A 20,173-nucleotide genomic window follows, 5' to 3' on the forward strand; every position below is an offset into this window, starting at 1 on the left:
GTAGAACTGACATGTGGTGGGTAAAGTGAATATGAAACATATTTTATCGATTGCTAACATTGCATGTGTAAGTCACAGAACTGTAACATGGTTCCCCAGTTTTGTGTTAAATTAAATTGTAATTGACAGTTTTTACAGAATTTCTATGACAATTACAATTACAAAGTCAAGTTTTTGAATTCAGTTATGATTACAATAGCAACAGATTTTTTTCAATTACAATTATAACTACACCATAATTGTAATTCATTATCAATTACTCGATTACAATTATAATTGATCCCAACCCTGAATCCTACTGTGTGTTTGCACACCAGTATCAAACATATTGTTTTGGCCTGAGTGTACACGTGTTTTCCCAGTTGACTATTTTCATGCCTGGGACGCGATGATTCCTTTAAGTGGAGAAGAAAAAGTGAAAGAAAAGACAGAAAAAGTGTGATTGATGAAGATAGAGAAGAGAAAAGATGAAGATGAGACGATGGAAGGATGGTGAACAAAAAAAAAAAAGAGTGACAGCAGGGAGGAAGAGGACCCAGATGCATGAGTGTGGCCCAAGGCTGAGAGTTTGAAAGTGTGGCAAATTCAAATATTTATTAAAAGGGAGGTTTGGATAAACATGAAGGGGACTCTGTGTGTGTGTGTGCATGTGTGCGTGTGTGTCCCTCAGGCCTGCTGGCGCAAAGCACATTGTATTAATATCCATGGATCCTTACCACCGTGTGAGCAGTCTGTGTGGGTTAATCTCTGTGATGTTCCCTGTGCCTCTGTTGCCATTTCGTCCCATTTCAACGTGTTTTTCCCACACGTTTCCTACTGGGACTCCCTGTACGTTTTACACCTACAGATTATGTCCGTTAGGTTCGGGGTTGTGGGTCAATTACATTTTACAGTTACAATTACGTTTTTCAATTATCCATGTTCAATTACAACAAAATTAAGATTACGGTGACCGGCATTTTTTCCAATTACAATTAAAATTGCAATTATAATTCCACTGAAAGTCAATTACAATTATGTTCTCAATTACTAAAGTTCAATTATAATTAATAACAATTACTGAGCCTGAAATTAATAACCTAATAAAAGTTAACATTCCTCCCGTGTTAGCTTTCTGTTAGCATCTTTTATGATAACTGGTCCTAATTCAGCTGTAAAATACACTAAAAACAAATATCTATCATCTAATTTCTTTCCTATCTATTAGTTACCTTGTTAGTCTTCCTAATCAATGAAAATATAGGTTTTAATATTTTTGGTGTGTGTGTCTGAGCCTTTTTTGTGTCAGTATACGCCTCAATTTAAATTTTTTCAAAAGGTAATATGTGGGAAAGCTTGATATAAAACACATTTTAATAATAGTTAACTACATACTGTAGAATAGAATTTTATTATCGTTGATTACGATCACAAAGTAAATTATCTAAACTCAAGTACAATTTAATTACAATTACAACAGCAACAGATTTTTTTAATTACAGTTACAATTACTAGAAAAGCACTCGGAGAGTGCAGACCTCCGCCAAGGATTAGGGTTAGCTAACGCGCTTCGGTCACTGTAACTTGGTAAACTCAGGATTACCATGACTACCTGTTAACATTGAGCTGTGTTACCATGACTACCTGTAAAACACAACCTTACCGCTCTGCTCTTTGCACTTGGCGGAGGTAATCATGACGCCATAATTGTAATTAATTATTAATTACTTTTGTTTGTCTCTGAGCAACATGACACCAGGTTTTTAAGAAGCTTTTGTATCTTCTAACCTCTGCCCTCTCCTGTGTGTGTGTGTATATGTGTGTAGTGTTGCTGAGATTCAGGCCGTGTCCTTCCAGAAGAAGACTCTGTCCTACATGCTACTGGTAAATCCTGGGAACTTGTTCAGCATCAACCAGGAGAGCGGAGCCCTGAGCCTCACCAGAGCTGTCGACTATGAAAGCGGTCACAACCTTCACACTGCGCAGGTCCGAGCCTCTGAATCAGAGACAGGACTCAGCGGTGTGGCCGAGGTACGTCGACGCACATAACCACAAAAACTAAGTCTGGTAAACAGAAACTAGATTAACTATATTTTATGCACTTTAAACATCCTACGTGTACATTTTATCTTTCAGAATCAGTGATCATATTATTTGCACGCACTGAAATATATAGAGCACAGCTAAAAAAGAATAATTAAGTTAGTCATTTGTAGTGCAACATTTTTACAGCAGCTGCCTTTGAATGATGAGGGAAAATACTTTAACAATAACTAATATTCTTTTTTTCTTTAAAGTTGACTTTTTGTTCCCATAGGAACTGTTTTGCCTGTTGTTAAATTGCGGCTAACTCGCACTATAGAAAATAAAATAACTTATTTTACACACATAGAGCTTGCCTTTAATAATTTGTAGAGTTAAAAAAGAAAAAAAATTCTATTACTATCTGAATTAAAGTCTATAATGTATGGCAGTGGTTCCCAAACTTTTTCTGTTTAACCCGCGTTTAAAGAATAAAAGGTTAATATTGACACAGTGACGTCATGAACCGGTGATCCGGAACCGCAAGTAACGCGCTCAATGCCGAGAGGGAGCGGTAATCTTAAAATTGAAATGAATGTTTTGAACGTTTTGCAAAACCAAATTTCTCCAAAATAACAGATGCACACACTTGTGGTATTTGGAAGCCGTTGACAAAATTTCAGGTCAAACAGACACCACGTCAGGGAAATATTCTCTTCACAAACATACACACACACACACACACACACATGCAGACCTTTCTTGCATTATAGTATGGATCAATGGATGATGTTGTATGATATAAAGACACTCAAATGATTGAGAGAAGTGACTCTAGGTCAGAGAACGTGAGAAAGAGAAGTTGTCACTTTTTCTGACTATTTGAAATGTTGTTCACACATCAAAGGTGATCTTGAACTCTCGAGGTTATGGAAGAGTCACAGGAGTTTAATGGTGTGAAGAGTGGGACCAGCTCAGTGTGGTAGTGAGTATTTACTGCCTGAGAAATGGTGCAAGTCCACAGCAGCCGCCTTTTCCATTTCACGGCCTTGAAAACGCATAAGGGTGTTAACCTTCTAATCAAAACTCATTCATTTATAATGAGAGAGCTAAGGCTGAATCAGGCGTGATGATGCAACTGTTACACTCACTGTTGACTCTTCTTTTATGTGCATTAAACATGCACAGAACTAAAAGCATGCCGCCTGTGAAGCCTGTGTGATGAAAGTAGGAGTGATCACATCTGACTGAGGTTTGACCAGCTCTTTAAAGGGATCCTCCACTGTTTTTACAAATGTGGCCTAAAACCTTTGAAATGTCCTTAATAGAAGATCTATGTCTAACAAAACACATTAATTTGCACCACATTCATTTTATTACCTTCCGCCATCTCAAAATCACATGATTGATGACGTCACACGGCCCATTTTCCTGTAAGCATCCCATTGTTTTCTATTAGAGTGAAGCATTCAGCCTGATTTTTATATCATTCAGCCTGTTTTCTTGATCATTTAGCAGCTTTTTAGATCATTTAGTGGCTTTTTCAGTCAAAATAACAACCTGTGCTACTTTTGGTTGCTCTTCATAATCAAGAAAAGTTAAAGATGTTGATGTAAGCCTTTTTGGTTTCTCGGAAAAGCACAAAAACAGTTGTGATGCGAAAAATCTATGACAGTAGGGGCTATGACAGCTCCAACTCTGTGGTTTGGTAGTAGACAATGAAGCAGAGAAGAAGAGCTCAGGACAAATGTCAGTGGAAGACACTCATGGAATGAACATTGAAAATAATGAAATAAAACATGTACAGTAGCTTCAAGTTGATTGCAACACGCCAATAACCAAGAAAGAAGAAGGGGAAAAGTGCGCTGACACGCTCTGGTGGCTGAAATTAGCGAGTAAATCACGGACTGTTGAAGGACTCCCACCCAAAAGGCGTTCTATCCTCAGGGTTTGTGCATCTTCAACAGTCTGTGATTACTCGCTAACTCCAGCTCTCAGAGCGTCAGCCGTGCTCCGTTTAAGGGAGAGTTAAGGCCCCTTAGTCGAGCACTTTTTATCTACTACCAAACCGCAGTGTTGGAACTGTCGCCCCCTACTGTCATAGATTTTTCAGGACTGTTTTTATCCTTTTTTTGTAAAGCAAAGAGGTTTACATCGACATCTTTAACTTTAACTATTCAGAGCAACCAAAAGCAGCAGAAAAAATTTGGTAAATGATCTAAAAATCACGAATTTTGAATGTTTCACTCTAAAAGAAAACAATGGCATGTTTACAGGCAAATGGTTGTGTGTGATGTCATCAGTTACGTGATTTAAAAATGGCGGAATACACGTAAAATGCAGTAAAGTAGTCCCAATTTTAAAAGTTCATAAAACAAATATGGTGCAAAATGTGTTTTGTTAGACATAGATCTTCTAATAAGTACATATAAAAGATTTTAGGCCACATTTGTGAAAACAGTGGAGTATCCCTTTAAGACACACAATCAGCCAGCTGTGATTGTCCTTTTCTGAGTTTTTACCAACGTCGGTTAAACTTTGTTGAAAGACTTTTAATAGAAACACACACTGTTACACACATACAGTACATACACGCAGCCACTGATTACCTCATCTCACAGGAAGCTCTGAAGAGTTAATTTACAGCAGATACTTACATCTGTTCACATTACCACACACATCCCACACCTTGGGAAATCCATTATCACCTGCTCTCAGCGGCCAGATGGCCACGGCAGACAGAGAATCGTTGCTAAACTACCAGCATCTCCCAAAGGCCACTGCTGCTCTTTAAGCTTGACTGCCTGATTCCCTCTAACGGCCTTCCGTGTGTGTGTGTGTGTGTGTGTGTGTGTGTGTGTGTGCAGCTCCATCAGCCCTGATGGTACCTATAACTGCAGCTTTTCGTTGCCTAAAGCTTCATTAGACATTTTCAAACTTTTAACGTGTAATCAGTGCTCACACCCTCACACACTCACACTTATTTCTAAAGAAACCTTGTCACTGTGGCTGTTGGTAAGCATCTCATCGTACTCATTATCACAGTCACACTTCAGAGAAAGGACTCATTTTCTCTCCTTTATAGCTGTGTTAATTTTGACAGGGAATCTTTATTTTTAGTCTTTTGATTAAAATGCAGCTTACTTTTAGTCTAAATGTATTCATCAGAACTGTTTCTGTAATAAACTAGTTTTTAACTAAATAACGTTAAGACTTTGGTCGACTAATTCTGTTACACACTGTATAGTGGACTAAAATATGAAGTTTGTGTTTTAAGGTTTAATTACCTTTGATCAACCTTGTATGGGTTAATATTAATGCTTGTAAATACCAGGGTTGGGGTCAATTACATTTTTTCAATTACCCATGTTTGATTACAACTCAGTTACGATTACAGTGACCGGAATTTTCCAAATTACAATTATTTTTTATCCTCAGAAAGTCAATTAAAATTACATTCTCAATTACCACAGTTTAACTACAATTAATCACAATTACTGAACCTGAAATAAATAACCTAATAAAAGTTAACCTTCCTCTTATATTAGCTTTCTTTTAGCATCTCTTATGAAAACAGAGCTAAATCAGCTGTAAAATAAACTAAAAACAAATATCTATAATCTAACTTATTTCCTAAATCTTGGTTACCTTGTTAGGCTTCCTAATCAATTAAAATATTGGTTTTAATATTTTTGGTGTGGATTTTTTCTTGTGCCATTATACCCCTTGATTTGAATTTTTTTAAATGGCAAAATGTGGGAAAGCTTAATATGAAACATATTTTGATTATTGTTAACTACATATTGTATGTGTAGAACTGTACAAAGAACTGTAACATGGTTCCCAAGTTTTGCGTTAAATTATACATCATTGATTATTTTTTATAGAATTTTCATGGGCATTACAATTACAAAGTAAATTATCTAAAGTAAATTACAGTTTAATTATAATTACGACAGCAACATATTTTTAAAATTACAATTATAACCACGCTATAATTTCAATTAATTATCAATATTATGCGATTACAATTATAATTGACCCCATCCCTGGTACATACACACAAATAGATTTGATGTGATCAATGCGTCCACAAACACAACCAGCTTACTTCCTTTTGCAGTCTTTCTCAAATTGGGGTACGGGTTCCCTTAGGTGTACGCGAGGTCACTACAATCGGTACTTGATAGAAAGAGAGAGTGAAAAATTAACAAACAAAATCATTGAATATGGGATTCTATAATGTTTATTTTTAGTTAAAAAAAAAAATCATAACAATGACGGAAATTATTTTGATGAGAACAACTGAAAATACAAGGTTCAGTCTTGAGATGACAGGAAATTATAAAAAAACGATAGAAATAAATGTATTCAATACTGTTTCATTCCACTCATGATTTATTTAAAATGTTTGTTCGTTAACACATTCTTTCCATCATGATGCTCTATAGTTGTTTTTTCACAGTATTCTGAGAAAGAAATGTTGTAGTCCCACAAAGAGGGTACTTGGATTCAGAAATAAGAGAAATGGGGTACTTAAGCCAAAACAGTTTCAGAACCACCGATCGATTGGATCATTTACCCGCTTGTCCCGCCTTCCATGCAACAAAAGTAGTTTTGATTGGATACCATCCAAATAAAGAAACTTATTTCTGATTCGATTTTGTCCCGTGTGAACATAGTTTAGTTTTTAGCAGTTGACAAAACTATGCATATTTTTTATATAAATTTCATTCACATGTATATTTTTTATTCAGAGTCTAAGTCTTTAGTCAACAAAATGACCATTTCTCCTCTTAGGTGGTGGTCCATATAACAGATGAAAATGATTGCACGCCAGAGTTTCTCCACTCCATCTACACGAGAGACAACATACCTGAAAGTGTTCCACCGGGAACTTCACTGCTGCAAGGTAACACACACACACACACACACACACACACACACGCACACCCACACACACAGGAGGGAGCAGAAGATCTGTGGTGCAGGTATAAACGTCTACATTTGCCCTGTTGGCAAACACGTCAACACATCCAACACATTTGATTCCACTGTAAAGTGTGTGTGCCTGTGTGTGTGCGTGTGCGTGTGCGTGTGTGTGTGTGTGTGTGTGTGTGTGTGTGTGTGTGTGTGTGTGTGTGTGTGTGTGTGTGTGTGTGTGTGTGTGTGTGTGCCACAGCAGCCATCTGTCATAGCTCCTGGTGACTTTTGGAGATCAAACAGACAGCAGACTTCTGCAAGGCCTAGCTCTTCATAGGAAGTCATCCAGCAATGCACATGTATCGCTATGTAGCAAAAACACACTCGTTTTCTGAGGACACATACACAAATTTGTCTGGATCTAGTCTCTTTCCTGTAAAGACCCATCGGTAACACTTCACTTGGAGTTTTATACATGAAGGCTGACATTACACTGTCATTATTATGACATGACGCCTGTCATTAGCATGAATAAGGTGTCATGAAGGGTGTCATTAAGTGTTGTTTGTTACCCTAACCCCGAACCTTAACCCTACCCAGGCGCGTCTCACCCATGGGGGATGCAACACCCGCACTTTCATTAAAACAAAAATTCGTCCCCCTCGCTTTTTACAGAGGGATTCATTGTTGAAAACGTATTAGTCCAGTTAGATTGATTGAATGGTGATCAAGCCAATCACAGCCAGCCATTTGACGAAGACACCATTCCGAGAAGGTAAACAAAGAGTTTACAGAGATGAGTAAAGTGTAAGTAAAGTGACAAAAAATCGGTAACAGGAGGCAAAAAAATGGTACAAAAGTGGCCAAAACGTGGCAAGAAAAGAGTGAAATGTGACTAAAATAGGCCAAAAGCAGTCAAGAGTGGCAAAGACAATTGACAAAAAAGAGGAAACAGGTGGTATGTAATGGCAACAGGTAGCTTAAATAAAAATGTGGAACAAAAAGAGGCAAAAATGTAGGGAAAATGGAACAAGTGTTATTTGTTGGGCAAAGGGTAGCTTTTTTGGATGAAAAGTGGCAAAAAATTGTTCAAGAATTGACAAAAGTTGGATTAAAGTGTCAAAAAGAAATGGCAAAAAGGACAAAATTAGGAAAAAATGATATTTACTGGCAAAAGAAAGCTTCAAAAGGAAGCTAAAATCTAAAAGAAAAAAAAGTGTCACATTTTTCGGAAAAGGGGCAAAAATGGACAAAGGAAGTTGCAAAATGGCCAAAGAAAAATGAAGATAAAGAGCCACATTTTGAGTATCACTGACTTAATAACAGCTTTATCATGGTTTTAGTAAATACATGTAATAAACTCAATTGGGAGTCAACGGTTGCCCTGCCCTTAGAACACCCTCACTTTTAAAACAAAGCTCCACCCTTAACTCTACCTAACCCCACTAGATGCTTCCACCTAACCTAAAAAATCCCGACATAGCTCCAAAGGTGTCATAATTTAGTGAACAACACTTAATGACAGCCTCCATGATGCCTTATTCATGCTAATGACAGTGTAATGTCAGCCTTATGTACAAAACTTCAAATACTCTATTCTGACACATAAAAATGGAATCTTACATTTCACCAAGTTTCATTCTTTAAACTTTGTGCTTCTTGAGCTCATTGCTTTTCCCTATTTCAACTGAATTTATCTCCTATTGTCTCTTTGGTCTCTTTTGTTTCCGTAGTTCTTGCCCGGGACTGTGACTCTGGAGTAAACTCTGAGCTCTCCTACTTCATTCCCAGTGGTGACTTTGACATCACCTCTGGAGGTGTGGTCAGCCCCGCCCATCGCCTGGACTACGAGCGGCCCAATCACATTTATGAGTTTGTGGTGGTCGCCGTAGACGCAGGGAAACCGCCTCGAACGGGTACCGCATCCGTCCGGATCCGCGTGGCCAACAGTAACGACGAGGCTCCTGTCTTCTCCCAGAGCATGTGAGGAAACTTTTTCTGCTTCTTTCTCGTTCTCAGAACTTTCTGTTTAACTTTTCATCACTTTTTCCCATCGTGACTTTGTTTAGCAGCGAGATATTCTCCCTGCCATGCAGCTGTCGCTGTCTGGTCTCACACCTACAGAGTGAATCTGCTAATGAAGTTTGTTTGTAATTCATAACCTGTTTCTATTCGCGCTGTACGCCTACATCTGTTTTCACCTCTCCTCTCACTCCTCTGCCTGACTTTTTCACACTTATTACTTTCCTCTGCTGCACATCATCCTGAATCTGTTATTCATTTATTATTATAACGGCTTTCTTCAACTCTGCTCCACCTGCTTCCTTTTCTTACACCACCATTATCTTCTGATCAGTGATGTACATTTAGGTTCAGCAACTGGCTTTTACAACAGAATAAGCGGATTCGACATCTCGCTGTGCGCAAAGCATGCTGGTCCGGGTCAAAGGTCAGGACTACCCAGCTCCCGCCGAGTTTGTATCATAAAACGTAAACATGGCCGAGTCTGACAAAGATATTGAATATTTTGAGCGTTGTAAAGTGGATGTTTTAAAAGAATATTGTAAGAGACGTGGACACGTTGCTACTGGGAAGAGGAAGAAAGAACTGGTGGCCCTCGCTTGGGCATTGTCATTTCAAAAAGCGCCTATAGTTTTGACAAAACAGCAGGAACGAGAGGCTGTCAACCTTGATTATAAATCTCTGCTCAAGATCGATGTTGACAGTTGATCCTGGGGGGATCGGGCATATTGTGGCGAGAAAGAAAAGGACGCCAACAAACCCCCGAAACCTTCTGGGTGAGAGACACCTCTCTAACATGTACACCACAATATAATATTTATATACTAGTTTACTAGTTAGCTTTAATGTAGTACAGTATATGTCAAACTTACTGATTTAATCCATTCGGCATGACGTTCTGGATCTTTTCTTTCAGTAGGAAATGGGATGAGTACGTATGGCGGGTCGCATATACATCGTGAGGTTCCTTTATTGCACTCGTGAATGGGGCAAAACTCTTTCATCCACGTATTAAGCCCACGTGTACCGTTGGAACAGCCACGCACTGAACAATGGGACCCTGGCATATTGCCTTAAAACGACCTTACCCAAAGTAAATGCCTAAAAGTCCGTATAAGTAGCCGGTTGTTCTGCTAGACAGGGGCGTTGTTGACACGCTGGGCAGTCGTGAACTCTGACCCGGATATATTGACCCGGGAATCGCGCATGCGTACTGATAATGCTGATTTGGCTTATTATGAAACTGTTTGCTCAGCACTGCCCCTACAGGGAGGCAGGGGTACTGACTTCTTCTCTTCGTGCATATTAAATGAATTGTATAGTTGTATAAAGGTTCGATCTGCAGGACTAAATATGCTTTTTATACACAGTAGTGTAGAAAACCTGGAAAAATAAGAGAATAATAACAATAACTCAGTAAAAAACAGGGTAAAAGTCAGTCATTTCTGCTCAAATGATGTTGTGTTGTATTTATAAAGCGTGATATTTACAAGGCCCACAGTGGTCAGAGTTGTGAGGGTTGCTTTAAAAAACTAACCTGGTACAATTACACTTCACCTGTTAATGTATATTCCGCTTGCTTTTAAAATGTAAGCCCCGTTTTTGTAAAATATACCTGTAATCTGATTACATGTTTTTTAATATACTGTAATGGATTACAGTTTAAAAAACATTTTTTATCCAGATTATGTAATGCCGTTACTTGTAATTCGTTACTCCCCAAGCCAAGCGGTGGTCTCGGAAGTTTTTCATTTTATCTGTTAAAGTATAAGTACAAGGCTTCTCTTTTAGTTGTATTTGCCTTTGTTTATTTCCTAGTTTTGTTTGTTTCTTGTGAATCTGTATTATTTATTAGTTTTATCTAGTCTCTGTGTGTGTTTGGGAAGGAGAAAGAGCCATTAGAGTCCTCTGTTTCCACATAGGTGTTTCTCATCTCCTAATTACCTTCCCTCGCTATTAAAAGGAGGGTTTGGATACAGAGTAGTTGCTGAATCGTTGTTAATTGAAAGTGTTTTCCTTGCCTGGTGTGTCTCTATCAGTTATTAGTCAGTCAGTTTAGTTCACTAGTTTTGTGGGTTTGTGCTTCTACTTCATTGGTTTTGGTTTTCAACTAAACCAAAGCTTGTATTTAACTACACATGCCTCTTGTTTCTCTGAATCTGGGTGCTTTAACTTACCTTTTGTCTCCCAAAACTGGAAATCTGTAAAAATAGGAATTTTTAAAATTAAAAATAGCTGAATGAATTCTGATAATGTGGCCCTTGGATCAGACATTTACACTTTTATGGCCCCCACTGTGAAAATAGTTTCCCCATCTCGGACCTAAATGCTAAAAAAAAGCATACAACTGTCACTATACTCGCTTGATTACACAACATAATAAGCACAATATATTCTACAACTTCACATCTCACCCTCACTGTATAACAATATATTCTTCCCCACCCTTTTTATTTCCTGTCTTTAGTCTTTCCCCTCCCCCTCCCCTCCCCCTCCACTTAGGCGTAACACTGCTCTCCCTTTTTATATCCTCCCAATAATAAAAGATTTCTTACCCTTCCTTAGGGAGGGCTGGTGATGGTCAAAATTAAGCAATAAAATAAATCAATTTATTTTATTGCAATAACAAAACATGCGTTGCTGTCTCATAATGATTGCACTTCTTGTAGTGTTGACCTTTGACAGCATGTGTAGACAAGTGGAAAAAAAACAAGCATACAAGAGTTTAAATCCTTTTGAGAATTTTAAATATCTTTTTTTTATTATTATTGTAAAGTTAAAGACATTCTGTCTCATCCCTTCTGCCAGTTACAAAACCTTCCTGAGTGAAGATGCTGGTCCAGACACACTGGTGGCCATCGTCCATGCAAACGACCCCGATGGAGACGGCGTCTCTTATGCCATCACTGGCGGCAACGAAGACAGCAACTTTCTTCTGGACAACCAAAAAGGTGAGAACGAGGAAAACACTGTCAAAACTGAACTGAAACAGGAATCACAAGGGATGAGGGTATTTTTTCTATCATGTAGCGCCTCACTGATTACATTCAGACAATCAAAAATAAAAGGTTAACAGTCTGCACAGCAGTGGAGTAATTACACTTCCCTCATGTCACAGTGTGGGGCTTTACTTTGCTCTTAACGGCACAAAAAAGGTGACGTTTCTGCTGGAAAACACAGTTGAGTTTAAAAATAACTCTCAAAGCAAATTTTGTGATCTGTCTTTAAAACAACCCATACAGAAGAAGAAAAATGTTTTTGAGATCTTACAGTAATGGGATTGTAAGTAGGTCGAGTTAGTGAGTGTAGGCACTTACCTGTGCATTAAAGGGATCCTCCACTGTTTTTACACATGTGGCCTTTGAAATGTCTTTATTAGAAGCTCTATGCCTAACACAACACATTATTTTGCACCATATTAATTTTATTAACTCTTAAAAATGGGACTACTTTACCATTTTAGAGCCTGTGCGCCGCCATGTTGAAATGACGTTATTGATGACACGAATCGCCCCTTTAGTCTATTGAGTTCGATAGGAGTGAAGCATTCAGGATCATTTAGCAGCTTTTTCAGTCAAAATGACAACTTGTGCTGCTTTGGGCTGCTCTAAAAATCAGTGAATGTTAAAAAAAAAAAAATCTTTGTAAACCTCTTTTGTTTATCGAAATTTGATAAACAAAATCCGTGACCCGGAAAAATCTGTGACCACAGGGGGCGACAGTTCCAACTCTGCTGTTTTGTAGACGGCATGAAGAAGAGAAGAAGAGCAAAAAAATCTAGATAATTAAACTATACCTTCAAACATTTCTCACAAGAACGCCGTTTGTTTGCAGCAGACAGATTCAACTTGGGTCGGCATTAATGAGCAGCAGTCGATCCTGGTTGCCTGTATTTACCATAGTATTTACATTCACCAGGAGCTCTTCTTCTCTTCTTTATGCCGTCTACGGAACAGCAGAGTTGGAACTGTCGCCCCCTGCAACATACATTCATCTTCTTATAATATACACGATAAAAGGAAACATATAAACATATAAACATAATTCGTTGACATATCTACATAATTAAGTAATCCACTATACATCCATCTATCCAAACTTACATATACTGTCAATAAGTATATACACACACACACACCTATGTATATGTTTTTTATGCTTCAAGAAGATACATTTTATGTTTCAATAGATTCAGGATGATGAATATGTTGTATTACTGGTATATGTTCAATCAACAAAATGTTTGGTAGATGTATTTTTCCAAAATAAAAGAGATTGTTTCTCAATGAAAATGCCTATAGGCTAATTAATAAAAAAAAATTAAAAAAAAACAAGTGATAATTCTGAACAAGATGTTTTATTGTGTTTACAGATTATTAATCTTTTTTTTCATGATATATTATTCCTCAAGAGGATTAATAAAATTAAGAGACAAATTTCACTGTAAGGATACAATGTATATGACATTACATTGTGTTTTTTCACTAGTGATAGTTATTTATATAATGAAGTGCATCAATGTGTGTATCTCATTAACCAGTACGCACATACACACGTATACAAAAGGTGCAAATATGAAGATTTGCACAAAGAGAATATGTTAAGACTGTAAAGTGTGCTATAAGCACACACACACATATTCACACACACACACACAGAAGCAGCAGATGGCCTTTGGCTTGCTCGGCTGTTCTGCTTTGTCACTTCAAAGCGCTGTGAAGTTTTTTCATGTAGATGTGTTCGTTCCCTCCCAGCCACTCTGTCTCTATTTATGTTGCCACCAAAGCTGCTTATTTGTGCGTTTGTTTGCTCTGCCGCTGTGTGTGTGTGTGTGTGTGTGTGTGTGTGTGTGTGTGTGTGTGTGTGTGTGTGTGTGTGTGTGTGTGTGTGTGTGTGTGTGTGTGTGTGTGTGTGTGTGTGTGTGTGTGTGTTAATGTGGAAACGATTGTTAGCATGGAAAAATATGACATTTGTTTTAGGCCACAGTTCCAATAATTAGGTTTTTTGTTTTGTTTTTTGTAAGCATGCTTAGCGGTCGACGGCTCAAAGAGAAGCAAACATCACACACAGCTTTTCATCTCCTGTTTGCCATATTTGTTGTTGTTTGCACTGAGGTATATGGTAATTTTGGATGCTGGGGTCAAAAATATTCCACAGTGTAGTCACAAGTTATGAAATAATTTGAATATTGATGTATCATGTTTATATTAAATTTCATTTTTTATTAAATAATTATGATACATATATAATAATAATTTAATATAATTATTTTAGTTTACAGCTATTAAATGTTTTCAGTTAGATTATCAACCTAAGTACTAGTCAGTTTAGAGTTAGCTAAAGAGTGTATCTATAGAAAAATTGCCGTTGTATTGGTTTCACAGCCTGCTTTTATAATAACTGATCTGGACGCACACACCAAAACATGAGCAGTACATTCTACTTCAAGCATGCTCAATGAAGTCAAATAAAGAGCTAGCTTTTACCGTAGCAGTGAGGTATACAAGTAATGTGGTGTGACTGGCCCAGTAATCACTGCTCAGTCTCAGGACGACTTTAAAACATTAGTGTTAGATTGTGTCTTAACCACTATTCAAACCTGGCCATTTATGCTGTGTTCGACATCGCACACTAACGTATTACTCATACTAAGTTGGACTTTAAAATCACTACGCAGGGCGTTCACGTTAGATTGAGTACGTAGAAATACCCAGATATATACTATATGATATGCACGGTGGGCACACTCGTTACACTCATGATGCATTGCGAGCGGAATTTAAAATCGTCCTGGGACCAGCTTCAAGCTAAAAACACCTCCTTTTCAAAATAAAAGCATCTCTTCTTGTCTTCAATTACTTTTTTAATGCTTTCATAAAAACGGCTCTTGTTTTGTAGTTAACCAGAAGTTTTGTCAGTGGTGGATGTCCGAAAATCTCAGAAATGTCTGTATGAAATGTGTTTTATGCAAGTTTTATGGATCAAATGATCATACAGTATGTTGATATTCTACTTGGTCACTTTCTCGCTTAAAATGCTTTCATATCTTTCAAAGGTGGCGAATCAACGCAGATATTTAGCCTCAGTGTGCTTCAGGTTTTTTTTTCGTTAGTTTGAAATGCATCTTGGGAAATATGGAAGTACAGTATATTTCAGTGTGAATGGTCATCATCCTAATCATTCTTATAGTATATAGTAGAAAGTAGATACTCATTGAGTTTGTAGTGTATAGTGACATTTCAAACCGTCTTAATTTGACCAGATGTGATAAAGTATTTCCTTGTTTACAACAATTTCTAGCTGAAAATCATATTAACATTGCACGATTTTCAATAATAAGCAGCTAGCTCCTGTCTTTCCCATAAGTTTGGAGCTTTGAAAAGTGCAGCCTGAATGCCAACCGAGCTAAATAAATATTATCAGCCTTTTTCTGCCCATTTAAGCCAAATCCTAGACTTTCCTGGTCTGAAAGCATCTTCAGGAACTTGTAAAAACAAACCCAAGTCTGTAAGCCAAACAACCTGCAGTTTCACTCAAAACATGACTATAAGGGACAGCGGCTCGTGGATATTTACTCAATTTATTTTATATTTACTTCAGCTGAGTGTGTTTACTGTAAACGGGAGAGTCCCAAGGTATTAGAAACTCCAGAAACATGAAAGAACTTCCTACTAATACTGTAAAATGTTGCTATTTTCCAGTGAGAATTGGCAGAAATGAAAAAAAAAACCATGAGCCCTATGATGGAAAAACAAGCTCCTGTGAGAATCTGTGCTATGATATATACACAGACCGACTACTCGAAATTGATCTACTTTCAGATGTGTATGCCCTTATTCACCAAGCAACAGTTTTTCATCATCTAAAACTCAAAAATAGGATGATTTCATTAAACATTTGTCAATATCCCATTGCTTGGTTCAGTGATTCTCAACCTTTTCACCCTGCGACCCCTAAAATAAAGGTGCCAGAGACCAGGGACCCCCACTGTACCTGAAGTTGGTTGAACGCAAACATGAACATTCAAGAACATGTGATGGAAAAAATGATGGAGAAGGTGGTGAAATGGGATTTTAAAAACCACAGAAATTGGTTAAAAGTTGCAAATTAGAGTGGCAAAAAATGGACAGAAAAAGGGATGATAAGGGCTCAAAGTGTCAATATTGGCTTAAAAATTACAGGAAAAAGTAGGATCAATTAATTTAAACTGGCAAATATTGGGCATGACAAATCGGGAATGTGGTTAAATTATCATAAATAAGCATGAAATATGGTGAAAAGAGGTTAAAAGTGAAAATAATGGGTCAATATATAACATTTGGTGGTAAAAGTGGTGGAAAAGGGTTTATAAGGTCTCGAAAGTGGAAAAAATGTGCAGAAAAGGCATTGAAATTTGATGGAGAAGTGGGAGAAATGGGAGCAAAAATATATAAGAAAAAGTGATGAAAATGGGTCAAAATATGTGAAGTTTGGTGTAGTTGCAGAAAAAGGGTAAAAATAAGCAAAAATGGGTCTCAAATTGTTCAGAAAATATTCTGTTTCTTGAAGGCATCTAGTGACCCCCTCCCAGTGTCTCGCGACTCCAAATGGGGTCCTGACCCCAAAGTTGAGAACCCAGGGCTGAATTCATTTTTAAACGTTATCTTCCCATTGCTTTTGTTACCTAAATAGACTCAATTTCATGTTTTTTAAATAAAAATGACAAAATAATTACCTGAAAAGCACATTAACCTTGTCTCATGTCCATATGTAGGCATCATTAAGTTGCGTCGGAGTCCACCTCCTCGTCTCAAAGGTCCTCAGTACGTCCTTAACATCACCGCTACAGATGATAATGCCTCCGGTGGACCGTACCCACTCAGCAGCGCTGCTCAAGTCATCGTGGGAATCAATGACATCAACAATAACAAGCCAGTGTTTCAAGAGGTGAATAAAGTTACGCAGTAACATCAGTCTTTGGAAATGTTATGAGAAGATTATCTCATGGTTCTTCTTTTATTGTTCTCAGTGTCAGAACTACAGTCTGAACGCTGCTGTCCTGGAGAACCAGCCTCCAGGGACGTTTGTGCTCCGCGTTCAGGCTCACGACGCCGACATCGGGGTCAACGGAGATGTCAAATACGGAATAATGCACAGGGATGGTGTGTCGTCTGAGTTTGACATCGATCCTGATACTGGTAAGAGGCAAACGTGTGGTTTGTGTTCAAATTTCTCATAGTTGGAAGAAAAACCCTGCCATTAGGAGGGAAATTCAAAAAATGCTTTGATTATGGGCGGGGCTCCTGGCGTAGTTAAGACACGCCCAGTCTGTACTTTAAAATCTCTAATGAACAACCTATGCTATGCTAACTAGCTACTCATTACTCAGTATACCTCTCTATTCACTATTCTCTCAATCCAACCTACTCATCACAGATTGTAGAGCCCACAGGTGATGGTTTTTATAAAAGGGGTGGGGCTAACAGTGCTTGTTTGTGATGCAAGATGGTACCAAAATGTCGCATGATCTTGTTTTTAGCCAATAGCAAAAATCAATTGTAATAACTGGGTTTCAACCCATAGATGACAGTCGCTGACATTTTACACCTAAATACACAAAATTGAAATACTTGTTGAGAGTTGGATCAGGATCAATCAACAGCACTACTTTATACCCAAATACATTTGTATTCAGAGGAAAAAAGTGGCTTTAGGGTTTAGTTACTCTAAGATTTTAGCCTGTTTAACCAAGCATTTCTCTGTCGCTCAGGTGTGATCACCACAGCTACGAGTTTTGACCGTGAGCGTCAGAGGGAGTTCACGCTGTCGGTAACGGCCACCGATCAGGCCGAAGAGCCTCTCATAGGGATCTGCCAGATCACTGTGCTGATCTCAGATCAGAACGACAACGACCCAAAGTTTGAAAACAGTCGATATCAGTGTGAGTACTACTGAGTCATTCAGTCACTATCACTACGAGTACAAAATCCCATTTCACCACCTTTTCCACCTTTTTGTCACTTTTAACCCAATTAATTTCTGATTAAAACAAGGATTTACATCTTTAAGATGGCTATATACTAGGGTGCAAATATTATTCAGATATATAAATAAATGTGGTTATCGCAGATTCATTGAAGAAAGTTGAAAATCACTGGTACAGTATATGTTGTTTTGTTACCTTTATATTAATATTAATAATTTAGCTTTACCGGGTCTGATTCAGACACTAATGCTATTACTACATAATTATTTACTGTGGTGTAAATTTTAATATTGTTTCTGCATGCACATTTTTTACATTGCACTAACAGAAGATAAGAGAAGGCTATAAATCGCACTGTCAACTGCTAATCTATCCGTTATTGGGCTATCTTTGCTTTAATATCCTCTTGTATTTAAAGAAAGCATTGCCACAACAGCAGTTTTACTCTGACTGCTGCAACTGGTGCAAAATAATCCATCTTTTCCAAGTGAGTGTGTTAAACAAGGCAGTGACACACTGGAGGTTAAATGGTTGTTGTCCCTCTGGAGTCACCCACGCTAACATGTGTGCAGTCTCTGCTCTAGACAAAACTTCCTGAATGTTCTCTATACTGCAAAGCTGAAATTGATAAAGGCAGGTAAAATTGTTCCTCACTGTTGTGTATTATCAAAAACACTGAGGGTGGATTCTGTGAGTCTGTTTGTTTACCGTGGATGCAAATATGTATTTTTCTTTTTTAAAGCATCATGTCAGAAATTGCACAGAGTGGCTCATTAACTATTTAAGAGGCAGATAGAAATGTTTCTGGGACAAGCTTTCATTTACCACGGCCAAGTGTGTGCGTGTGTGTGTGTGTGTGTGTGTGTGTGTGTGTGTGTGTGTGTACAGATGCTGGGGGTTTTCCTGTCTGAAATTCTGAATGAAGGAAATGAGATGTAAAAACCATCCCACTTCTTATTTATTTTAGATAAAGATTGAGGAAAAGCAGGTAAAGGAATAAAGAAAAAATAATTAAATCATATTCATCTCATCATGCCAGTCATCTCCACATTACTCTTAGGCTATGGGTACACACAATATCTCAATTTCCCAAAACTGTTTGGAACCAGTCATAAACATCCCCGAGACCACATATGTCAAACTCAAGGCCCAGGGGCCAAATCTGGCCCTTTAAGAGCATCAAATTCGGCCCACTCGAGAAAATAAAAATGAAAAATGTGAAACATTTTGTCAATGACCAACTAATTCATTTGCAGATATCTCAGTACCTCCATCCAAAATATTTGCAAAGCTCAGTTTTCCAGTTCTTATATCACACAACGGCAGTCTTTCTTTTTTTTTTTCTTTTTTATCTAAAATTGTTGGAAGAACTTCCAATTTTTCCAAAATCTGGCAAATTTTCCTGAAATTAATTCAAGAAATTTCCCCAAATTCACAAAATCTGGGAAATTTAAGTGAAGATCCTGCAGGTGATGATATACTTGCATACTTAAAATGTATAGATGATAAATAAATGATTAAGTCAGGGCATATTGATGTTGAATTTGCACTTTTTCCCCACAAAAATTGTGACCCTTAAATATCAATTTTAAGCAAACTACTGCTGTGAATATTGGTCAATTAAGTACACATAGTTTAAAAATAGTGGGACAAGCTTTTCATCAGTTAAATTTTGGTGTCAGCAGTCCTTATTAATGAATTACTCCATCATTTCTGCTGATTTTATTTAAACGAGGGCCATAACAGAAGCACATCAAGCAACTGTGGTGAATTCAGAGTGGTCAATTCAACTATATTGTTCCTTTTTATCTTGTACCAACAGTAAACCCATATAGGCGTGGGTAGAAGATGCAAAGGTCTTGACAGCATTTGCCATCACTTCATAATGTTAATGCTGTGAGCAATCTTTGTACCTGCAATTGTGTATTTTTTGATAAACATGTAATTCTTTAAATTTCACGAAAACCCATAAAAAGGCTCAAAAAAATAAATAAATCTGATTTTATCTGTAAAACGAAACGACGTCATTACTGAAACATGAGAAATAAAATGTCTTCCTCTCCATCATGAAACAAGCCGGATCATTAGTAGTGCACAGTGGGAGACCAACCCTCCTGAATGTTTTGGTTGTTTGGTACTGACACACATTAAACTCAACAGGATTCCACGGTATTATATTTAGTTGAAACAAATCCATCCATCCCCACAGAAGTCTACACACCAACATAAATATTGACACAAAGCTTGAAATGCAGTATTATT

The 20,173-nt window shown here is 37.6% G+C and overlaps 1 protein-coding gene across 1 annotated transcript in view; it reads left to right on the forward strand.

Moving 5' to 3' along the window:
• LOC114478434 (neural-cadherin) overlaps positions 1 to 20,173 on the forward strand; it is a 159,028-nt gene that overhangs the window by 73,326 nt on the left and 65,529 nt on the right. The window contains 7 exon segments of the mRNA XM_074783833.1: positions 1,806 to 2,010; positions 6,802 to 6,913; positions 8,658 to 8,907; positions 11,755 to 11,897; positions 16,700 to 16,872; positions 16,955 to 17,123; positions 17,696 to 17,866. Of these exon segments, the coding sequence (XP_074639934.1) occupies positions 1,806 to 2,010; positions 6,802 to 6,913; positions 8,658 to 8,907; positions 11,755 to 11,897; positions 16,700 to 16,872; positions 16,955 to 17,123; positions 17,696 to 17,866 (1,223 nt within the window).

This window comes from Gouania willdenowi, chromosome 16 (assembly GCF_900634775.1).
Source record: "Gouania willdenowi chromosome 16, fGouWil2.1, whole genome shotgun sequence".
Taxonomy (NCBI): Eukaryota; Metazoa; Chordata; class Actinopteri; order Blenniiformes; family Gobiesocidae; genus Gouania; species Gouania willdenowi.